This window comes from Danio rerio, chromosome 17 (assembly GCF_049306965.1).
Source record: "Danio rerio strain Tuebingen ecotype United States chromosome 17, GRCz12tu, whole genome shotgun sequence".
NCBI lineage: Eukaryota > Metazoa > Chordata > Actinopteri > Cypriniformes > Danionidae > Danio > Danio rerio.
This window is the reverse complement of record NC_133192.1, coordinates 27,244,064-27,266,198: the sequence shown is the minus strand read 5'-3', so window position 1 is coordinate 27,266,198 and position 22,135 is coordinate 27,244,064. Positions and strand designations below refer to the sequence as shown.

General features: G+C 35.1%; 1 protein-coding gene across 1 annotated transcript; it reads right to left on the bottom strand.

Annotated features, from left to right (window-relative positions):
* Positions 1-1,318: 1,318 nt before the first annotated feature.
* Positions 1,319-21,411, bottom strand: acss1 (acyl-CoA synthetase short chain family member 1). The gene is given in 14 exon segments (NM_001080656.3): positions 1,319-2,614; positions 3,672-3,793; positions 4,057-4,120; positions 4,923-5,050; positions 5,917-6,043; positions 7,712-7,824; positions 7,999-8,091; positions 10,240-10,377; positions 11,080-11,227; positions 13,324-13,476; positions 15,688-15,863; positions 18,269-18,468; positions 20,706-20,802; positions 20,994-21,411. Coding segments are annotated over 14 exon segments (2,082 nt in total). The 5' UTR covers positions 21,340-21,411; the 3' UTR covers positions 1,319-2,437.
* Between the last annotated feature and the right edge of the window lie 724 nt (positions 21,412-22,135).

Sequence of the window (22,135 nt, the reverse complement as noted above, 5' to 3'; positions counted from 1 at the left end):
TGCATTTATATGATGTGTACCACAAAAGATTGTTTTTAACATCATACTTCAACTATTTTACAGACTAAAGAATCATGCCTATAAATGACTATTTATATATATTATATTACTCTATAGCTGTTCCACACCAATGATGATTTGTTATTTTACAGTATAACCTTTAACATGCTCACATACAATATAAAACTATGTGAAAGATTAATAAGCTTCTCAATCAACAACATACAACAAGACAGACATTCTCGGAATACTTAAACTCTTAAGTATATCCAATTCAAAACACTGAGTACAAATACAGGCCATCATATGTAAACTTTATGCTTCTATTTACTGCAGACAGTAAAGTGCAAAATATCTTCTCACCAGCAGATAGCGCTAGAGTTTAACCACGCTGTTGACCTCTTTTTGTGCGCGTGTGTACCATTGGTGTGTTCGCGCGCGCTTGTGACATCAGGATACAAAAGTAAACCAAATGACATGGGTATGGCTTAAGTATTACAAGGAAATGGTTAATTATGAGGACTCTGTTTATGCCCCCTCCTATTTTTTCAAAAGACTTATAAAACATACAGAATTTGTTTATTTGTTATGTAAAAAGAACAGTTTTCTGTAAGGCACAGGTGTCAAACTCAGTTCCTGGAGGGCCGCAGCTCGGCAGTTTAGTTCCAACCCTAATTAAACACACCTGAGTAAACTAATTAAGTGCTTTAGTCTTGTATGAAACCTACAGGTAAATGTGTTGAAGCAGGGCTGGAACTATACTGTGAAGAGCTGCGGCCCTGCAGGATTTGAGTTTGACATCCTTGCTTTAAGGGCAGGCCCATAGCCAGCCTGCTGAAAACGGTGGTTCTTTTTTTTCCCTCAAAGAGTAGACATTTTTGCAGTTATTTGTGCAATTTTCTATAATTATGAGGTGTAAATACTGCAATTTAGTGATATTTTAAGCACTATTTACTAACTAGCTATATTAGCTTGTCGGATGGTCATCATAAGCACACTTTTTGATGTACCAAAAACATTTGTTAAAAATTTAGAATAAAGAAATATATTAACAATAGCATGCGTATGTTTAAAATACAAATTTATTACATCATATATCATTAAAAAAATAGGAATCTGTTAAAGTTTAAAATTAAAAACTGTAGCCTATTGTCATTTATTAGGTAAATAACAAACTGGCCACCACATTCAACATTCCTCAGTCAGAATTTGGGATGGCACAGCGTGACTTTAGAATGAGAAGTGCCAAATTTGGTTTCCCAAATTCTGTACAGACAGCCAACACAGGATTTCGCTGGGTCTTAAAGCCTTTTTCGATGGGTTATTTTCAAAATTTATTATTGAATAGCAGTCAAAATAGGACAAAGAACTCATGTTAGGAGCAATTTTTGGACCTTTCGTCTTTCAAACCACCCAAACCCCCCCTGGCTACAGGCGTGAAGGGATAAGGTTAGTACAACAGAAAATAAAGTTTGTACTGTATACAAAAAAAATGGATTGTAGAAGGTCCCTACGATTCTCAAAAAACAAACCAGTATGTGTATGATGTTTATTGATCAGCGACTATGCTTGTTTAAAAACAGTGAAAATTTTAATCAAGTTATCTGTCCTTAATAAGTCCTATAGCGGCAACAGTTACTTAGTTCCCACCAAAATTCAAATAGCTTACTGTTAATGTATATTTGAATTACACAGGATACCCTCTAAAAAGCTTTTCAGAATCAAATTTGTGAAAAACAGTTTGAAATTAGACACTTAGAAGAGGGTTTATAATATTTGATGTAATCAGTACAAGCATAAATATATCGACAGTTTTGTTTTGAGTAAAGCTGTAATGGAAAAGTGTGTAGATGAGCTATGATGGCAAAGTTACATTTAACATGGAGGAAAAATAACAGTCAGACAATATATTATTTCAAAACATTTAAAATAGATCTGTTTTCTTCTAGGAAAATGAGAATACTGTGAACTTGTGATATTGTTTAAAATGAATAATATCGTATTGATCTCGTGTTGAGCATTAGGAAGTAAAGGCATACAAGTCTTGAAAGAAAACAGGACAGGAGAATATGAAAAGGGTGAAATTTGCATGGACACAAACTGACTGAGCACCTTAAAATAAAATCATCTATTAAAAAATACTGATGTTCTGCAGCATATCTCTCAGAGTCTCTGGTTACAAGAAGTAAATCTGTGCAAAATGTTTCGTGATTAATGCTAAAAAGACATCTTACAAGGGATAACATCCAGTTTAGGAGGGATTCATGTGCACATTTCACAACATTTGAAGGCACTTAACCTGTAATTGCATTCTGTGTTGCTGCTAACATACGCTGCTCTTTCATTCACATGAGGATTACTTGAACAGATTCCTTGTCATCACAGCATGATATTCATAGCTCCTCATTTTTAATGTGGCAGTTTCCCAACAGTCTTTCTACTGCTTAGCTGCAAGACTTCTGTAGTGTTTATGGGCCTTGATGATCTCTGAAACGACGGAGGGGTCATCCAGCGTGGACACGTCCCCTAGGTTGCTTGTGTCCTGCACGGCAACCTTTCGCAAGATTCTCCTCATGATTTTTCCAGAGCGTGTTTTAGGAAGACGCTTCACAACCTTAAAGAGACAAGAGATGCTTTCATAGCTGACAAAAAAAACATGTTCAGAGATATGTGCAGACAGTGAAAGTCTAGACACACAGACTAGTCTAATGTTTGAGTATAGTAAGATTTTGTAATGTAGCTTATCAAAAGTAGCTTATTCACCAAGGTTGAATTTATTTGTTATTATTAAAGTTGATGAAAATTGTTAGGCTGCTACATATTTGTTGTAGAAACTGTGATACAGTACTATTAAAAATATAAAGTTGACTGCAATATGATTAGCCTATATATATTTTAAGTGCTGTTTTTAAGTGTGTTCAACATGTTTAAAAAAATATTGGTTTTAATAAATGAATTTTACTTACTAATTTCTTTTGTCTTTGCCATGATGACAATATAGTCACTAGTTATTTGGCAAGATAGTATTATTCAGCACGAAGTGTAAGTGTATTAGGTTAATTAGGCAAGTCATTGGACAACAGTGGTTTGTTCTGTAGGCAATCAAAAAAAGTCTTTCTTAAAAAAAATACTCAACTAAACTAAAAACACTTTTACTCCAGTCAAAATAAATGAAATTAGACTTTGACCAGATGATTAAAAACAAATCAGGACTTTCTGTGAAAATATCCTTGCTCTCTTGTTTGAAAAAAATTACGATGTATCATAATTTCCACAAAACTAAGAAGAAAGAAAAATTATTTCAACATTTATTAAAAAAAGAACAGCCAGTCAGCATATTAGACAGATTTCTGATAAACTTGAGTATGTGACACTGAAGACTGAAGTAATTCTGGTTTAAATGAATGGAATAAATGTAATGTAAATATAATAAATGTAACTACATTTAACACATTTTAATTAAAACATCTAATTTAATAGTATTTTCGATTTTACAGCTTTACTGCACTTTACACATGTTATGCTAACTTTTTTTTACTGCATTTTTAATGAAATGAATAAATTAGCATTGATGAGCAGAATATGATTAGTTTAAAAACATTAATTAAATCTTACTAAACCACTCCAGATCAACAAAAATAAAACAAAGTGGAAAAATGTCATGAGTTTACCAGGAAATGATCAGGAACGGCATATTTAGCTATTTTTGTGGCCACTAGGTGTCGCAGCTCATTCACAACAGCATGTTGGTTCTCAGCAGCAGATTCTTTTAAAACTACAAACGCAAATGGAACTGGGAACAAAAGAAAAGAAAAGCAACTCAAAAGTTAGAAAAGGTAAAATTGAAATACATGTACTTTCATGTCATACATGTAATCACTAAATTTTATTACGGCCAATCATGTCTTTAAACTTTCAGTTTGTTTTTCACAATGACCAAGATGTCACATGATGAATGGGGTCAAAAGGTCTGGGGTTGCTGGAGGTGTCCCAGATGGCTCATGAATTAAAAAAGGTGAGAGGAAGAGGAAAACAAAGGTCTGTCGTATGTCTCACCTTCTCCCTTTATCTCATGGGGAATCCCGATCACGGCGGTCTCAGGAACATCTGGGTGTTCATCCTTAAGCCAGAGAAACACACACAGTCAACCAACAGTTGGATTTTAGTCAAAAAAAAAAACAAACAAAAAAAAACATAGCATTTGAACGATTTTTATAAATGTTATCAATAGTAGTTCCTTATGATTACCTACACTCAAAAATATACTGTAAACAGTAATATTAGAATAAAAGATTAAAATAACTTTTGTTTATTTAATTTCATTTTTAAAGTGTGATTTAATAAGTGTGATTGGCAAAGCTGAAGTTCACAAGTAGGTACAGTGTCATATAGGATCCGTCAGAATTTTTTTAAGCTAATTTGGTGCTTAAGATACATTTCATATTGTTGAAAACAGTTCTTTTTTTTGAAAACACAAATACACAGATTAGTTAATAAATAGAAAGCTCAAAAAGAACAATATTCATTAAACATTATTTTGCAACATTATGAATACATTTATTACCCCTTTTGTATATTTAATTTATTGCCACTTTTTAAAACTTTAATTTCTTACCTTAAAAAAACAACAACTTACTGACCCCCAAATTTTAGACAGTAGTGTACATTTGCTGAGATCTTCAGCTCTTGTAAAAACAATCTATCTAAATGACTATATATATATATATATATATATATATATATATATATATATATATATATATATATATATATATATATATATATATATGTATATATATATATGTATATATATATATATGTATATATATATATATATATATATATATATATATATATATATATATATATATATATATATATATGTATTTATATATATATATATATATAAAAAAGTATCTCACCAGTGCATCCTCAATCTCAGCGGTGCCCAGACGATGCCCACTAATATTGATGACGTCATCCATTCGTCCTGTGATCTGGTAGTATCCGTCTTCAGTACGGTATGCCCCATCACCCGTAAAATAATGACCTGTTGTATGCCATAAAGCGACATCTTTATATGAATTCACAACTCTAGCATCTAGTGGCAAAAATGACATACTGTGCCTTTGTGGAATTTTACTGAGGTAAAACTTAAAACTGAAGTATTTTTATCAAAAAAAATATTCTTAAACTATTTTGATGTACATTAGCTAGTAGTGAAGTATCTATGTTTAGAAGTATAATTTATTTCCCATAAAAAAAACTGAGAGGTTTACTCAAACCTGTCAATCACTTTCCAGATCACACAATTGCTAGAGTCTGGGGATTGGCTACTCTAGCAGGCAGGCTGAGCCAGAGGGTGTTTAGGACCAAGTTGGACCATGTTTTCCTTGTTTTACCCCATTGTCTCTCTTTTTCTTGTAGTTTTGGCTTGCATTTTTGAATCTGAATGTGAATCTGAATACTAGTATTACTCGTGATAAGAAATTCATATTTGTAAAATATGCAAAGACAGTCAGTGGGGATACAACAAAGATACTATTGTGAGGCTTTTACATGACTTAGATTAATAATTGAGTTTTAAATGAGATGTCGAATTAACAGAGTTTCTTCACTACTGGTCCTGAATTGAATGTTTGCAAAGGTTTGAAAAAATGTGTTTGGTTTTTTATTCTGCTAGATGTAGCGCAGAAACTAGATAACTCACATTCAAATGGAGTCCTTGTGAGCACAATTCACAACAAAAAGGACATTTGAAAATGCACTCAGAACATTTTCCCAGTCAGCATTGCTAACATTCCTCTCATGCCCTTTAAAGTTGTAGTCAGATAGAACAGTTTAATAATTCAACAAAATGTCCAAACTTTTCTTTTTGATAACTTTCATAACAAGAGCCCTAGGGGCTTTGCTCACCTTGGTACGGTTTAAAATATGCATCCACGAATCTCTGGTGGTCTCCAAAAATGGTTCTTGCCATTCCAGGCCATGGTTGGCTAATGCACAGAGCCCCGTTGACATCATTTCCTGTTATTATCTGTCCCTGTTAAGAAAAAAACAACAAAAAATGCTGATGGTTATTCCATATCAGTAAAATGTACTTCTGTCTTAGGGGATGGGGTAAGAATTTCTCTGAATAGCCCCAGAGGGTAACAAAAGATCGCCTCAGAGGCAATTGGACATGCTCCAGCATGCAATATTGTTCTAGTTCCAGCTGCAGTAGAGAATCAAAGTTCATCTCTGTCTGTGACACAAAGCTTTCCTTAACAGTGGGAGAGTCATGGACCCATGCAGAGTCATGCGGAGCAAATTCAAAAACAATCCATGTTTAGGCCTGAATAGGAAAATCTGATAACAATTATCTATTTGCTAAAAAGACAATTAAAATCACTGGGTTTGCCGAGACCTAAAGAGCTAATTACAACTAATTTGTGATAAATGGCTCTTTATTTCACAGTGTGACTTTATTTAATATCTGAAACTGTTCATCTCCTGCTGTGTCTTTATATCTTACAGTTATGACTCTATTCGACAATGAATCTTACATTATGACTTTGCACAGTGTCTCGAAACTACCACTTTATTTCATGAAACTTTTTATTTTATAATTGTATTTTTTTCTTGGAATGGCAACTTTTTTTCCTCAAAATTGTTAAATAAAATTGCTCACTTAATTTCTGAATAATATTGGGACACTATATCACATAATTAAAAATAATCAAAGTTATACAATGTTTTTCAAATTATGAATATATCTCCAAACTGGGGCTTTAAATATCTTTAAAACTATGTTTTATTTTAGATTAGGATTATTAATACACAACTGCATCTAAGTATATTCATTTTCAAAACAGGATTTCATCTGTCACAATTATTATTATTATTTTAAATTCACAATCACTTTTTATTTCTGATTAGAAATATATCTCACAGTTGCGGTTTTACATCTTATAAATTTGATTTTGTTTTGTAAAATTATATATCACAACTGGGACTTTATTTTTATGACTTATTTCAATATTTTTATATTATATTTTTTTCAATATATTTATTTTTATAGATTTTTATATTTCTATTTAAAAATTATAATACAGGGTTTCTGCAGTTTTATCGAGACAAATTTCAGACTTTTTAATACTTTTTAAGACCATAAAGAATGAAATTTTAGATTTATAAAGGGTTAAGATTTTTTTTTAATGGCCTAGTATTGAGAATTTTGTAATTGTTTTCAGTTTTTTTTTTCTTCAATTAGGGAATTTCATTTGGGGAATATGCTGTAAAAATGTAAAACAGCTCTTATGAACTTTCTCTTTGCAAAAAAAAAAACTAAATATATAAAATAAGGTTTTATTAAGAGATGTGGTTGATCATTAGATGATATCGGCTCAAATTGAGTAGCTTTACCTAGACAAAACAAAAGACCCGTTTAAAACAATTTAATACCTACAACACAATAAGTCAGTGTATTTAAGACTTTTTAAGAACTAAAATTTAGGTTTAAAATTAAGAGATTTTAAAACTTTTTAAGACCCCGCGGAAACAGTAATTGCAGATTTTAACCATGTCTGAAAAACTTTTTAATTGATCTTTTGTCACTTCATATCTAACGCATGTGACCTTTTTGTTCTGTTTTTACTGAGTCAGACTAAGTGATTCTAAGTACAAGTGAAGCAGTGAGCCAGGAGGACACAAATAAACAAGCATAGATCACCTTCTCCCCTAGTAGTTCTGGCTTGATTCCAAAAAAGGGTCTCATAGCCATGGCAGGCCGAATCTCTGCTCCCGGTTCAGCTGGAAGTGGAGCTATACACACGCCACCAGTTTCTGAACAGACAGAGAAAGAGAGATCCTAGTGAGCTATCTATTTATTACTCAGTAACGTCACACATGGTGTAAATCATTTGATCAGTGTGGCCAAAAGACAGATTAAGGCTACGATATACAGCCAAGAACAGATACACAACTGACAAGTCATACACCAAATGCATTTGATTATACCTGTCTGCCACCATGTGTCCACCAGGGGGCATCGTCCATCCCCGACCACATTATGGAACCAGTCCCATGCCTCGTGATTAATGGGCTCTCCAACTGCCAACAGATCACACATTCACATGGCCATTTATATAAGCAAATTCACACACCAAAACACAGCACTTTAAGCTAGTCAGGCAACAGTTTTTCATGCGTCTGTCAAATGTGAAGTTTTGACCTTTTTGCCTTCTCATAAAACTTTTTTCAGTCTAATGTAAAGAGAACATCTAAAATACACTGTTTCATTTGTTGCACTACTATTAATATTTGTGTCTGTAGATTTCATTCACTATTCATATTTTAAAGGCAGTTTTCGCAGCACTGTTCGCCATATTTTCTCAATCATGATAAAAAAAGTTTTACAAAAATCCATGCTATAAATTCTTTTACCCGAAACGAAAAAAAGATAATTCATAATTCATAATTTCATTCAATATTAAATTTTTTGTGCTAGAAATGTAATAATAACTCATTTAGAAAAGAAATAAAAACTCATTTACATATTTAAACTTGACATAAAAAAAACTGTTCGCAATTCATAATGTAATCAATTAACTCTGGAAGAATAGCGATTAGAATTTTCACCCTGTACACCTGCAGTGAATTGCCTTATAAACAATTTAAGCAAATCCTTTAGTTCTATCATCTCAAGTGGAACTGACAAGTACCGTGAGGGCAAACAAAACCCAGACACTATCTAGTGTCCTTGATGTTTGGCACAAAGTCAGGTTTTCCACTCATTAAAAATCCTCCGGAGTAAGCAGGCTAAACTTTAACTGTGGCTCTTCCTCTTACAGCTGACCAGTACAATATCTGAGCTAGAAACATGAAGGTGTTGGGTTCAAACCAAGAGAAAGGGTGACCTTTGAACTGGAGAGCTGATGAGCTTCCAATACCCATTGTGTCCTGCGTTTATTTCTACTACTACACAAACAGGGTGATGTGATGTCGTTATAGTTAACACACTGTAGGCTGCTTTCAAACTTCTGAAACCAAATGGCAGCAAAACAATATAAAGATGTAATCACGCGTGGTTTTCAGCGTGAGATAATGTGGGTTAAAAGAGTGTGTGAAAATTAACAATTGGTGCATTTCACATTGAAAAGCATGGCTTGAAAAAAGAGAGCGACAATGATTAACGCAAGCAATTGGAAAAGAAAACTTGCCCAAAAACTTTCATGCCCAGCATGCCTGCACATATTTGATCAAAAATAAAGTAAAAATACTTATGTTGTGTTAAAATTATTTATATAACTATAATACTATATAAGATAACTATTCTAAAACATTTACAATGCAAATCATTATTGTGAAGGCAAAACTGAATTTTGCCTGCCATTAATCAAGTTTTCCTAATAAAATCAAATCCTATTTATCAGATTAATAAAAAATAATCCTTCAGAAATTATTCAAATATGCGGATTTGGTGTACCATTTTGAGGGATGTTAACAAAAACAATGGTCCCGACGTATTTTCAGTTTTACATTTTTAATTTTTTTAATCCATAGCAGGGGTGCCCAAACTTTTTCTTATGAAGGGCCAAAAATCAAACGTAAGTGAGGGTTGTGGGCCGAAGGTACATTAAATATTCCACGAGTAATCTTCTAATTTATTTCCTAATATTTAAAAACAACTAGAAATGTTTAATGAAGTTATTACAACAACAACATAAACAATTACATTATTACAATGGAGTTCAATGCTAAATACACTAAGCTGCACCTGGCTTTGCCTCGATTTGTTCGCTGGTGTCTTGTGCATTGCCTGATGTCGAGTGACAGTATTTACATTTTTAAAAAATCTAATGAATTTACAAAACTAAAGAAATTATAAAACAAAAAAAAACTAAAAGTTACATTACATTCGAAATGACAATATTTTTCAATGGTATTCACCCCAACCACCAACCCATAATTCTCCCTCTCTTCTTAAATGTAATGGTAGGCCAAATCAAAGGTTAGAATGGGCCAACTTTGGCCCCGGGGCCATAGTTTGGGCATCTCTGTTCTATAGCTTCTGAGAATCCAAAAAGAGCCACATACTGATAAAATGTTATGATAGCCGTTTCAACAATTAGTTATGATTGAATTGCCTCTTGTTACAGTTATAAAATAACTTGATAACAAGCAGGAAATGTTCATGGGCAAATGACATGACCACATTGACATGATCTATTAATAAAATCATTTATTTTGATGACTCACCAGACGCAAGTGTCTTCAGAGATGACCTGTCATATTTCTTCACCCAACTCTCTTCATATTTCAACAGTAATCTGATGGCCGTTGGAGCTCCATAAAACTGGTTTATTCTTAACCTCTGAACTGTCTCCCAGTAACGACCTTAAAACAGTCACAAAACACATTCTCACAGTCAAGACAAAGATAATGAAGTGCCAGATTTACAACCAGACAGCACATCAACAAAGTACATACGTCACAAATGTACAAAAACATAGTTAAATGTAATTAGAAATATCAAGAGTCATTAAGTTCCATTTCCTAACAGATACCATTACACACACACAGAGGCTACTGAAAAGCAGGTTTAAGTGGGTTTTATTACAAAAGCAGAAGAAACTGATGTCAAAGAAGACACTTTACTGCTTGTCATGAAGATTCCTTTACATTAAAATACGCTCATAAAGCCAGATAAGACTCATCACGCAGGTTAATGTGTCACAGGAATTTATCTGTGATCTGAACTAAAGAGGCTCCTGCAGTTTGAAGCACTCGGAGGAAAGAAAAACACTATCTGACACCATCAAGAGAGGTCATCAGAATGGATAAAAAGAGGACCACCATCAGTAAACTTTAGGACAGAATAGCGGTGTTTCCAAAACACTTCACTACAGAGAGAATTAAAAAGGATGAAGTGATGTGCTGAAATGTTTTTTAATGTCATCAGCAGATAATCTGCAATGAAAATGTATATAATTTATCATGCCGATTAACCACAATAAGTAAAACTGAAATTGAAACTGGAAAGGGGATATTATGTATTGCAAGGATCATTGGTATTTGTCATTTGTGTTCACATCTCACCTGGATTGGGGTACACAGGTGTGCTTTCAAACAGAACAGAAGTGGCTCCGTTACACAGGGGTCCATAAACCACATAACTGTGACCCGTTATCCAACCGATGTCAGCAACACAGCCAAACACATCTCCAGGTGTGTAGTCAAACACATACTGCAAGCACAGACAAATATTATGATGACGTGTAAATATTACATTAGTCGTCAAGTACAAGTGCACAAAGATAGTGTGTGTAAACACAGGAGCTTGTCATTGCAGACCAATATTTGATGTTGTCAAGTGACCTCTTCATTCTTATCATAGCTCTACTGTTTATGTACACATATGAGGGCTGCACAATGTTGGAAAATTCTGAAAACAATAACATCAGATGGGGCGAGGCAGTGGCGCAGTAGGTAGTGCTGTCGACTCAAAGCAAGAAGGTCGCTGGGTCGCTGGTTCGAACCTTGTCTCAGTTGGCGTTTCTGTGTGGAGTTTGCATGTTCTCCCTGCCTTCATGTGGGTTTCCTCCGGGTGCTCCGGTTTCCCCCACAGTCCAAAGACATGAGGTACAGGTGAATTGGGTAGGCTAAATTGTCCGTAGTGTATGAGTGTGTGTGTGAATGTGTGCATGGATGTTTCCCAGAGATGAGTTGCGGCTGGAAGGGCATCCGCTGCATAAAAACTTGCTGGATAAGTTGGTGGTTCATTCCGCTGTGGCAACCCCGGATTAATAAAGGGACTAAGCCGACAAGAAAATGAATGAAAGTATAACATCAGATGACTTTAACAGCCATGATTTTATTGAAGTAAATCTGCATGAAATAATAAACAAATTACAAGAGCAGATATATACACTTACCAGCCACTTTATTAGGTACACCACTCCAACTGCTCGTTAACGCAAATTTCTAATCAGCCAATCACATGGCAGGAACGCAATGCATTTAGGCATGTAGACATGGTCAAGATTATCTCCTGCAGTTTAAACGAAGCATAGGAATGGGGAAGAAAGGTTATTTGAGTGACTTTGAACGTGGCATGGTTGTTGGTGCCAGAGGGGCTGGTCTGAGTGTTTAAGAAACTGCTGATCTACTGGGATTTTCACGCACAACGATCTCTAGGGTTTACAGAAAATGATCTGAAAGTGAGAAAACATCCAGTGAGCGGCAGTTCTGTGGGTGCAAATGCCTTGTTGATGCCAGAGGTTAGAGGAGAATGGCCAGACTGGTTCCAGCTGATAGAAAGGCAACAGTAACTCAAATAACCACTCGTTACAACCGAGGTACGCAGAAGAACATCTCTGAATGCACAACACGTCTAGCCTTGAGGCGTATGGGCTACAGCAGCAGAAGACCACACCGGGTGCCAGTCTTGTCAGCTAAGAACAGGAAACTAAGGCTACAATTTGCACAGGCTCACCAAAATTGGACAGTAGAAGATTGGAGAAATGTTGCCTGGTCTGATAAATGTCAATTTCTGCTTTTACATTTGAATGGTATTTGAATTGAATTTGGCATCAACAACATCAAGCATGGATCTATCCTGCCTTATATCAACAGTTCAGGCTGGTGGTTGTGGTGTAATGGTGTGGGAGATATTTTCTTGGCACACTTTGGGCCCACTGGTACCAATTGAGCATTGTGTCAACGCCATAGCCTATCTGAGTATTGTTGCTGACCATGTCCATCCCTTTATGATCACAGTATACCCATCTTCTTATGGCTACTACCAGCAGGATAACTTGCCATGTCATAAAGCGTGAATCATCTCAGACTGGTTTCTTGAACATGACAATGAGTTCACTGAACTCAAATGGCTTCCACAGTGACCAGATACCAAAGGTGCTCTATTGGATTAAGGTGTGGCGGAATGCGAGATTCGCATCATGGATGTGCAGCCGACAAATCTGCAGCAACTGCGTGATGCTATCATGTCAATATGGACCAAAATGTCTGATGAATCTGAGCACCTTCTTGAATCTATTTTACTAATGATTAAGGCAGTTCTGAAGGCAAAAGGGGTTCAACCCGACACTGGTAAGGTGTACCTAATAAAGTGGCTGGTGAGTGCATATAATTAATCATATATATTGGCCTTTTCAGACATTTCAAAGTTTGCTTAGAGTTGTAATGTTTTATTAATTAGTGATAGCAGCATCAGTGTGATCAGAGAAGCGCACACACACACACACACACACACACACAAACACAAACACAAACACACACACACACACACACACACACACACACACACACACACACACACACCTGATGTGTGAGGGAAGCGTAGAGCAGGTAACCGGCCTGTGTGTGTACGATGCCCTTGGGTTTCCCTGTACTGCCCGAGGTGTACAGCATGAACAACATCTCCTCACTCTCCATGGGCTCTGGAGCACACTCTGAAGACTGCCCTGCCATCACCTGTCATACACAGTACACTGCATTTCCTTTATTTGATTAAAATCCCTTTCACACTTATTGCATATATGCTATATATTTGGCAAAAACAAAAGCAATAAATAGTTTGGAAAATTAAGAGAAAAATGAATACATTAAAATATCATCACATATCACAAAATAACTATTTGTTTAATTGTAAGCTGCTTATATTATTTTATTTAAAACATATGTTCTATCATATTATATTATATAATGATAAGCTCAACAGGTAAAGGATAGAGTCGATGATGATGATGATGAAGAAATTCACATCTCATCCTGGTGTCAATGTGACAATGTGCCCTGGGGGCATGCTCAATGCTGTATCTTTATGTCAGAATCAAACACTTGTGAATTTATGCTAAGTAAGCAATCTGGTCTAATGAGTTTTCCACTACTTTTGGATGTAGTTAAAAGTGGATAAGCAGAAAACAATTTAAGCCCTATTTACACCTGTACTTAGAGTTGTCCTCTTGTTATTGGGCTGATGAAAATGCATCTTAACACCAAATGTAAACAGGATCTATGACTGTGGAGCTTTTATTAATCCCTCAAATGCAATGTAAACTCACCAAACACAGGGATGTCTAATATGCATTTCTTTTCAGTTTTTTTGTTTTTCATGCTATCATGAAGGTATAAAAGAGTTTAAGTTTAAGATATTAGGTTCAGTGTTTTTGTCTTTTATTTTATCAGTTGTGTAATTTAATAACAATCTTTGTATAGTCTAATGGGATTTCCCGCTTGGTTTGCCATTAACTTTGAAGGCTAATGTTCGCTTCCTGCAAATAATAGGATTACTCAAGATATTCTTCCTGCAACCAAAGCATTTATCTCAAAATGTAGCTCTGTAGCCCATTTTAACTGCATGTGGCTAGATTACCAAAACCCAGCTCAGCCTATTCTGTGTAATTCAGCATTTCTGCAAACTGTGAGGAAATATGGAATTCTGACAAACTGGCAGAGCAACATGTGACCATTGTGTGACTAGATTTGTTCCTGCCCTTGTACAGACTGAATATCTATAGAGACAGAAAAAACTAGATGTGCTATGACCCAACTATTTAAAAATGAAGAGGAAAAAGATTTGTACTTCAACTTTTGTGACCATGGATCAAAGATATTACAAACATTACAAAGTGCCAAACACTAGCTGGCTAAGGCTGCTCTCACTTGGTTCTCCTGCCCCAGACTAGCTATTTTGCAATTAAAATTCGTTTACTTGTTGTAACATTAAAAATCCTATTGTTATTGAACAATATAGTAAAAATTTTACTTTAAATTTGACTTTAAATTCCCTATTTTGACTTTTGTTTTAACTTTTTGGAGCAGTACGGAGATGGATGTCACTTTTTGTTTGATACATTTATTTTTCTCCTGTTTCTGGTAGAGAGGGAGCAAGGTAGGATCTTTGTTTTTATTTGTTATTTTATTTTGAGAGTTTAGAAAGTTGCTTCCTCAATCAGTTAAGAGATTTTGTTTGTTGTTTTTGCATTATCCCCTCTTGAGTATTTAAAACCTACCATTACCCTTGGTCATTTATTATTTGTTAATCTGTAAATAAATGTACTTCTTTTTTGGACATTATATTTGGTGTAAGTTATTGTTGGAGTGCTGGGATAAGAGAAGAGTGATGATTGTTGGCTGCTTTGCCCTTCAGTTTTTTTATATTTACTTTTTAATTTATTTTATTAAAATTTGCCTAAATTTATTTTAATTTGGATAAATTTAATTCTTTTTTTATTTTGTTTTTCCCCTTTATGTTAAATTGTTGAGCAGTTCCCTGGCCCTAGATAGGGCAGGCACATAACAATTGATGAAATTTTTCTAAATGAAAACCCATAACACTTACTGTAGTATAAAGTGACGAACACAGGGATTTTAAATATTTATAATCTTTTTTTGTATTTGAGTATTGATTATGTATTTAATACAAGTGATTATATTATTTATTTAACTTATATTTTATATACAATACAAAGTTAATAGAAATACAATAATACCTGGAAATTACAAGATAAAATGGTAACCAACAAAACACATGGTCCATGGTTGATAAAAAAAAAAAACTGTAATCAACTGAGGACCATTGTTGAGCACTGAAACAATAATACAATAAAATAAAGGAGAAATGCATATATTGTGACTTTCTAATTGCTGTACATTGTATGATATCATTGTTGTGTGATTTACCTCTTCTAAAGGAATGTCTAGTTTTCCCATCGGAACACTGTTGTTAGTTCTCTTGGCCACAAACACATGTCGGACAGATGGACAGCTCTTTACAGCTTTATCCACTGTAGACTTCAGATCGAAGACACGGCCACCTCTCACACCTTGGTTGCACGTAATGACAAACTTGCATTGGGCTGCATGTAAAAAGAAAACAGGAAGAGAAACAACATTGAGAAATGGAACTAAACAGATGCTATCCTGATAATACAATAGCTGATACAGCAAATGATCTAAAAACTAAAAAGCTAAATTGAGTTGATGATAATGCATGTGTAAACATACTCGATTTTATGAACGCAGCACATGTTGAATTAAGTTCACTGCATTTTAACCAACTGCTGGATTTCATTCGTTTACTTTACATCCAATAAGATCAGAAGGAAACATCTGCTCAGTGTCTGTTTTATTACATAAGATAAAGACAGGCCTGTCCAAGAACAAACGCCCTCTGACACTTATCTCTCTCCAGACCATCATGTGCATACACACACATACCCAAAGGCCCTTTGTGTAGGGCAGGGTTTTTGTTTTACTATAACTAGCTTTCACAAATGTGTTGTATACAAAACATACACAACATGAAAACACATATGACATTGTTTTGGTCAAGCTCAGCTTTTAGAGAAAAGCATGCAGCGTGTTGATTGGAATTTAGATACTAGAAGAGGACTTTAAACCATGGGGTTACATTCTATATTTGTTAACATGTCATGTAAATAAATAATCATAAATAATTCCTTTCACTGGAATATAACAAAATGCTATTTCTTTTAAACAACTACTAGAGACTGTTGTGAAAAAAAGATGGTCTGCAAAACATTCTAAGTCTCTAAGTCAAACTTTTCAAAAAATGACAAAGTCTGAGATCTTCGAAGTCCCTAGGCAAAGCAGTTTATTGTTACATCATCAGTAACAGAAGAGAATGTTTGGCGAACATAGGCTTGCACACAGTTTAAATACATTTCTGTGTCTTAATACTCCACCCAAATTTACACATTACACACCTCCATCAGCTACTCCGCTAATGGGATCTTAAATCTCTCAGGTGCCCGCCACCAATAAAGTTTGGTCACCAAACCCATGTCCAGTTAAGGTCTTTCCTTCCTGTTTCACAAAAAAAATGCTCAACAATATATCTTCTTCACTTTCCACTGAGCTGTCAACTGTAAGTTAAGCTGAAGTTCAAGGGTACTCATATTTTTTAGAAGTCATTACAAATGAGTGTGGGCGCACGTGCAGGTGTGCCTTATCATGAGTTACAAAACACACTGCAGGTGTCCTTATGGCCTTGCTTCCATAAATCTACTCTCATTGTGACATTAATGCTGCTTTTCTAATTTATCTTCTCATCTCTGACAGCATTTACACAGAATATGCCATCTCAAGGCTTCTCTGGCTCAGCTTCTAATCATCGTCAATGTAGTGCAAAGTAACACAATAAAAACAAACAGAGCAGGGTCAATAAAACCTGACCTGACCTGGAAAACTTTTGATCGATTATTGGTTTGGAATGTCGATTTCGATTACTTTCGATTAATCACCCAGTCCTAATAGTAACCCACAAACACTCAAAAGTTTAAAGTCTGTAAGATTTGTAACAAAATAAAATAAACGTCCCGTATGCTTACCTAGGTCACATGACCAAGGTTACTTGATTAAAATACTGTAAAATATTTTTATAACACTGAATTTGAGTTTTCAGTGTCACGTAATAGGGACGTCACGGTGGCTCAGTGGTTAGTACTGTCACCACACAGCAAAAAGTTCACTGGTTCGAGTCCCGGCTGGGTCAGTTGGCATTTCTGTGTGGAGTTTGCATGTTCTCCCCATGTTTGCATGGGTTTTCTCAGGGTGCTCTGGTTTCCCCCACAGTCCAAAGACATGCACTATAGGTGAATTGAATAAACTAAATTGACTGTAGTGTATGTGTGTGAATGAGTGTGAATGGATGTTTCCCAGTACTGGGTTGCAGCTGGAAGGGCATCCGCTGTTTAAAACATATGCTGGATAAGTTGGCGGTTTATTCTGCTGTGGCGACCCCTGGTCAATAAAGGTACTTAGCCGAAGGAAAATGAATGAATGAGTGTCACATGATCCTTCTTTTAACTGTCAAAATAAATGTTACTGATGTAAACTAAAGTTATTTTAATACAGAGCACTTTTAAACTTCTAAGCATTAAATTTTGGCAATTCCTACATTTTTCCTTGATTGAATATCCAACAAAAGAAACTAACATTTCATGCTTATGTTTCATCTGTCACTATTAAAACAAAACTCTATATAGTTTGACATGCACTGTTTTCTTAGAAAGCTTTTAAAAGTTTTTATTTTCTTAAAAAATCTTTAATTTTTTTTAATAGTGACACAATATTTCATATAGGTTTAAAATAATATTTTCTAGTCATTTAAAAACAACCCACTGATTTTATTCAATCCTTTGCATTACTGATCTAGCTGCTAAACTCTAAAAAATCAGCTAGTGAAAACACACAATGCACTGCTTTGTGTCAAAAAAAAAGCCCACATTATTTCACTCACCATCCTGAATTCTGCCAGCCAGAGCCTCCGAGCTGAAGCCTGCAAACACTACAGTGTGTACGGCACCAATACGGGCACAAGCCAACATAGCTGCCACTGCCATAGGAGACACAGGCATGTAGATGGCCACTCGCTCTCCTCTCTGCACTCCGTGACTCTTTAATGTATTGGCAAGGCGACATGTCATCTCCAGAAGCTCCCTGGGATTTGAACGTTTCACAGATATAAACATACAGCTGAGTTACAAGAAAAAAAAGCGGGTGAGAAATAAAAATCTGTGACGGTTAAATTTCAAGTGGTTCAAGTGCTACATTGAAGTGGAATTGCAGTACATGAAAAATTCATGGTCATAATTCACGTATGATATTAAACTGAAATTTATGTGAGGTAGTTTAATGATGTATTTAAAGCACTGGCAAGTTTTTTTCTGGCTTGATCATGAACATAATATTATGGCCTCAAAGGAAAGATCATAAATGAGACTAAACAGAACGTCAAGCCTCCAGCATTTCTTGATGTTCTCCATATGGTTGTGAGTGCAGAAAAATACACTTTCACTTTCACACTATAGCATACTGACATCTCTGAGCTTCCTGCTTTTGAGTGGAAGCAGGAAAGTGACGTGTACATCTGTTTTTGCTAACGGTGTCATCCTTTACACACGACTGATTATGCAATCTGAGCGCTTCTTCCCAAAAACACTCTGAAATCATTCATATCTGACCTAGAACAGCAGATACTGTGAATCTAATCTCCAAATCTCCATAATAAAATATGTGAAATAGTTCCTTTTCAAGGTTCAGTGTGGGCTGGTTGAGTTAGAGGAAACAGCCTGCTGACCGCTGTGTTTTGGTAACAGTAAGAGCAGTAGATCCTGTAAATATTTAGCTTGCTCTTAACTGTGGTGATGTGAAACACAGCCAGAAACATTAAATCTTTTTTTCAAGCTGTAGAGAAAGGGGTGGGGGGGAGGCGCACATTCCTTCAAAGGACCCTCAAAACCTGCCTTTGTTCTCCATATGAAAGTGCGCATGAAACTCCCCCCTAACTCTTCAATAGTGTGCTCTCTCAAACTACATGTGAACCCTGTCTATCCCAGTATGTCCAGAATTTGTAATCTATTACAAAATTATTGAAATATAATACAAACAAACATCTTTTTTTTTTTTTTCAAAATTGCATTTAGACTATGAACACAAGTATTTTTACACAATTATATTTGGTGATTGTGAAAATTAACTTTTAGAGAGCATTCCAAGATGGCAAAGAAAATCTAAATGACAAACTAGTGGAAATGAGCATGACATAGAGTGCTCAGCATAATTGAGTACACCCCACTTTAAAAATAAAAAGTTTTATCCATTTCTCAGCGAATATGGGTGATTTATATTGGTGCATTTGAATAAAACAGATTTATTAAACAGATATATTTATTAAAATAATATTTTAGTCACAGAACATCTTTAGAAATGGAAAGATCATACATTTAAATGCATGCAAAATATTGCAAAAAATACAAACTACAACATTTCAACTAAATTGTAAATATGTTTTGTTTCTCTTGACTTTTGCTATTTCTAAAATTTTTATTTAATATTTTCCCCCAACATTTAAATTTAGGCTACTAATTTTTGAACCATTATTGAAAGTTATTTTGTTAGATAAGCTCCAGATTTGGCTTCATTACTGCAAACCTAATGTATATTCACAAATATAATAATGTAATGCATCCTATAGAACATAATAATTAAAATGAGAGATTTGTAGGGGGTGTACTCATATATGCTGAGCACTGTATAGTACTAGCCTTGCCTACAGCACTCAGTACTCAACCATGTCTATTGAACAAAAATCAATAGCAAAAGATTCAATGCAATTTGTCAATTGTTATAATTAAATAATATGAATTAATATGAATCCCAATCAGGCTAATAAACAATAATTTTGATTCACCTAACAAACAACATTTGTTTCCCATGTTGAAGCTGAAATAGAGCATATGAAAAAGAAATGTTCCACTTGTCAACTAACCTATAGTAAGTTTAAATAATCTAATTTAATTAATATATAAAATATATCTGAGCTAAATAGAAAAATACAAATTAATAAACAACAAAAGATCAAAATTACTCAAATTAAAATAATTGCTGAATTACAAACACATTACGTAATACTTTACGATGATGATTACTCATCACTAATGTAATAGTGAACAGAACAGCAAAGCAACCAGTGTCTATGCATTGGTGTCAAAATGCTATAGACAACTGTGAAAAACATTACTATAAATATTGGCATTTACAAAGAATTAGCAGCAACATTTAGTTAACAAATTCTAGTAAGCTTTAAAAAGGTTTAACTAGGGGTGGGGGAGGTGAGGTTGCTGGGTTAGGATAAGGGCCACATGTGCATTTCCCATGAGCTTCAATGAATGTACCTGTATGTGATCCTTTCCTCTGTGCCAGGTTCATCTTTCTCCCAAATCAAGGCCACTCTGCTTGGATCATTTGCCACGTGTACATCCAAACAATTCACTGTCAATAAATGTAAGAGGATAGTACCATTGTACTCACTGTAGATATTATGTTATTGAAAGTGTAAACAATGCCTTCAACTGGAATATACACTAAATGTAAACAGAATTGTAGTTTGTTTGTTTAGTTTTCGATACAGAGTAAAGTGGAGGTGATCAAAACAAGCCTAAAACAGAACGAGCGTCACTCACCAGAGACATTCAGTTGTCCTCCAAGAAACCAGTTGATTTTCCCGCTGGAAATATCACAGTCCGACACTTGGTCGAAAGGTTTGGTCCATGCCAGCCTTTCCTTGGCAATGGACCCCCAGAAGTTTTCTGGATCTTTGACTGACAGTTCATATAAATCCGCGTAGTTTCTTCCAGAGAGATGCGAGCTGAGGTCCAGCTGAGCCGCGCTGATGCTGCTTCTGGACAGAGACCTCGCGTGACACCGGGAGATGAAAACAACACTTCTGCGCAAGCATTTCTTGTTTTTAAAGAGAATAGTTCCCCTGGTTAATGAATTCAGCAAACTGGCGCTCACACGTCCAGCCATTTTACCGTGTAGACTGTGGTGGAGTAAAGTTTTGCTCTAGTTTCTGCAGCCCGTGACTTTTCCTCTGAAGGAGGAGGAAACTTGTTGACAAAGAGCTCGTGTGAAGAAAACCTCACTTCAAAACGCCCCCTGAATCAGCTCTATTATGAACCAAACCAGGTCATGAATCACAAGTGCTCTGGCTGTCACAATCGATTCGAACTCTGCAATATCCTATAATGATTTTGGGAGTTTTGGATGTTGCGTAATCTTGGATTGTACTGTCGTCGTGAATCCACAGAACACTCAGAAACATGAAACTTCAGTGGGTTCAGTGTGAGGCGTGTAAACAGGTTTTGTTTTTTTACAGGTTCTGTGTGAATTCAAACGAGCCACATTTGCTGTATATTATCACATAAACCACGTTTTTGTTACATGCTAATGTTATATTTTTAATGACGTCAACATAAATCGGTTTCACTTTTCGGGTTCTACATGCAACACGTTGAGCCTCTGAAGATTGTGCTCAAATACACTAAACCTCTTGCTGCCTCCTAGTGGAGCATTTACAGAGGGGTAGATCAGACAGACAGACAGACAGACAGACACATAGATAGATAGATAGATAGATAGATAGATAGATAGATAGATAGATAGATAGATAGATAGATAGATAGATAGATAGATAGATAGATAGATAGATAGATAGATAGATAGATAGATAGATAGATAGATAGATAGATAGATAGATAGATAGATAGATAGATAGATAGATAGATAGATAGATAGATAGATGTTCTCTCTAAATGGCAGTGAG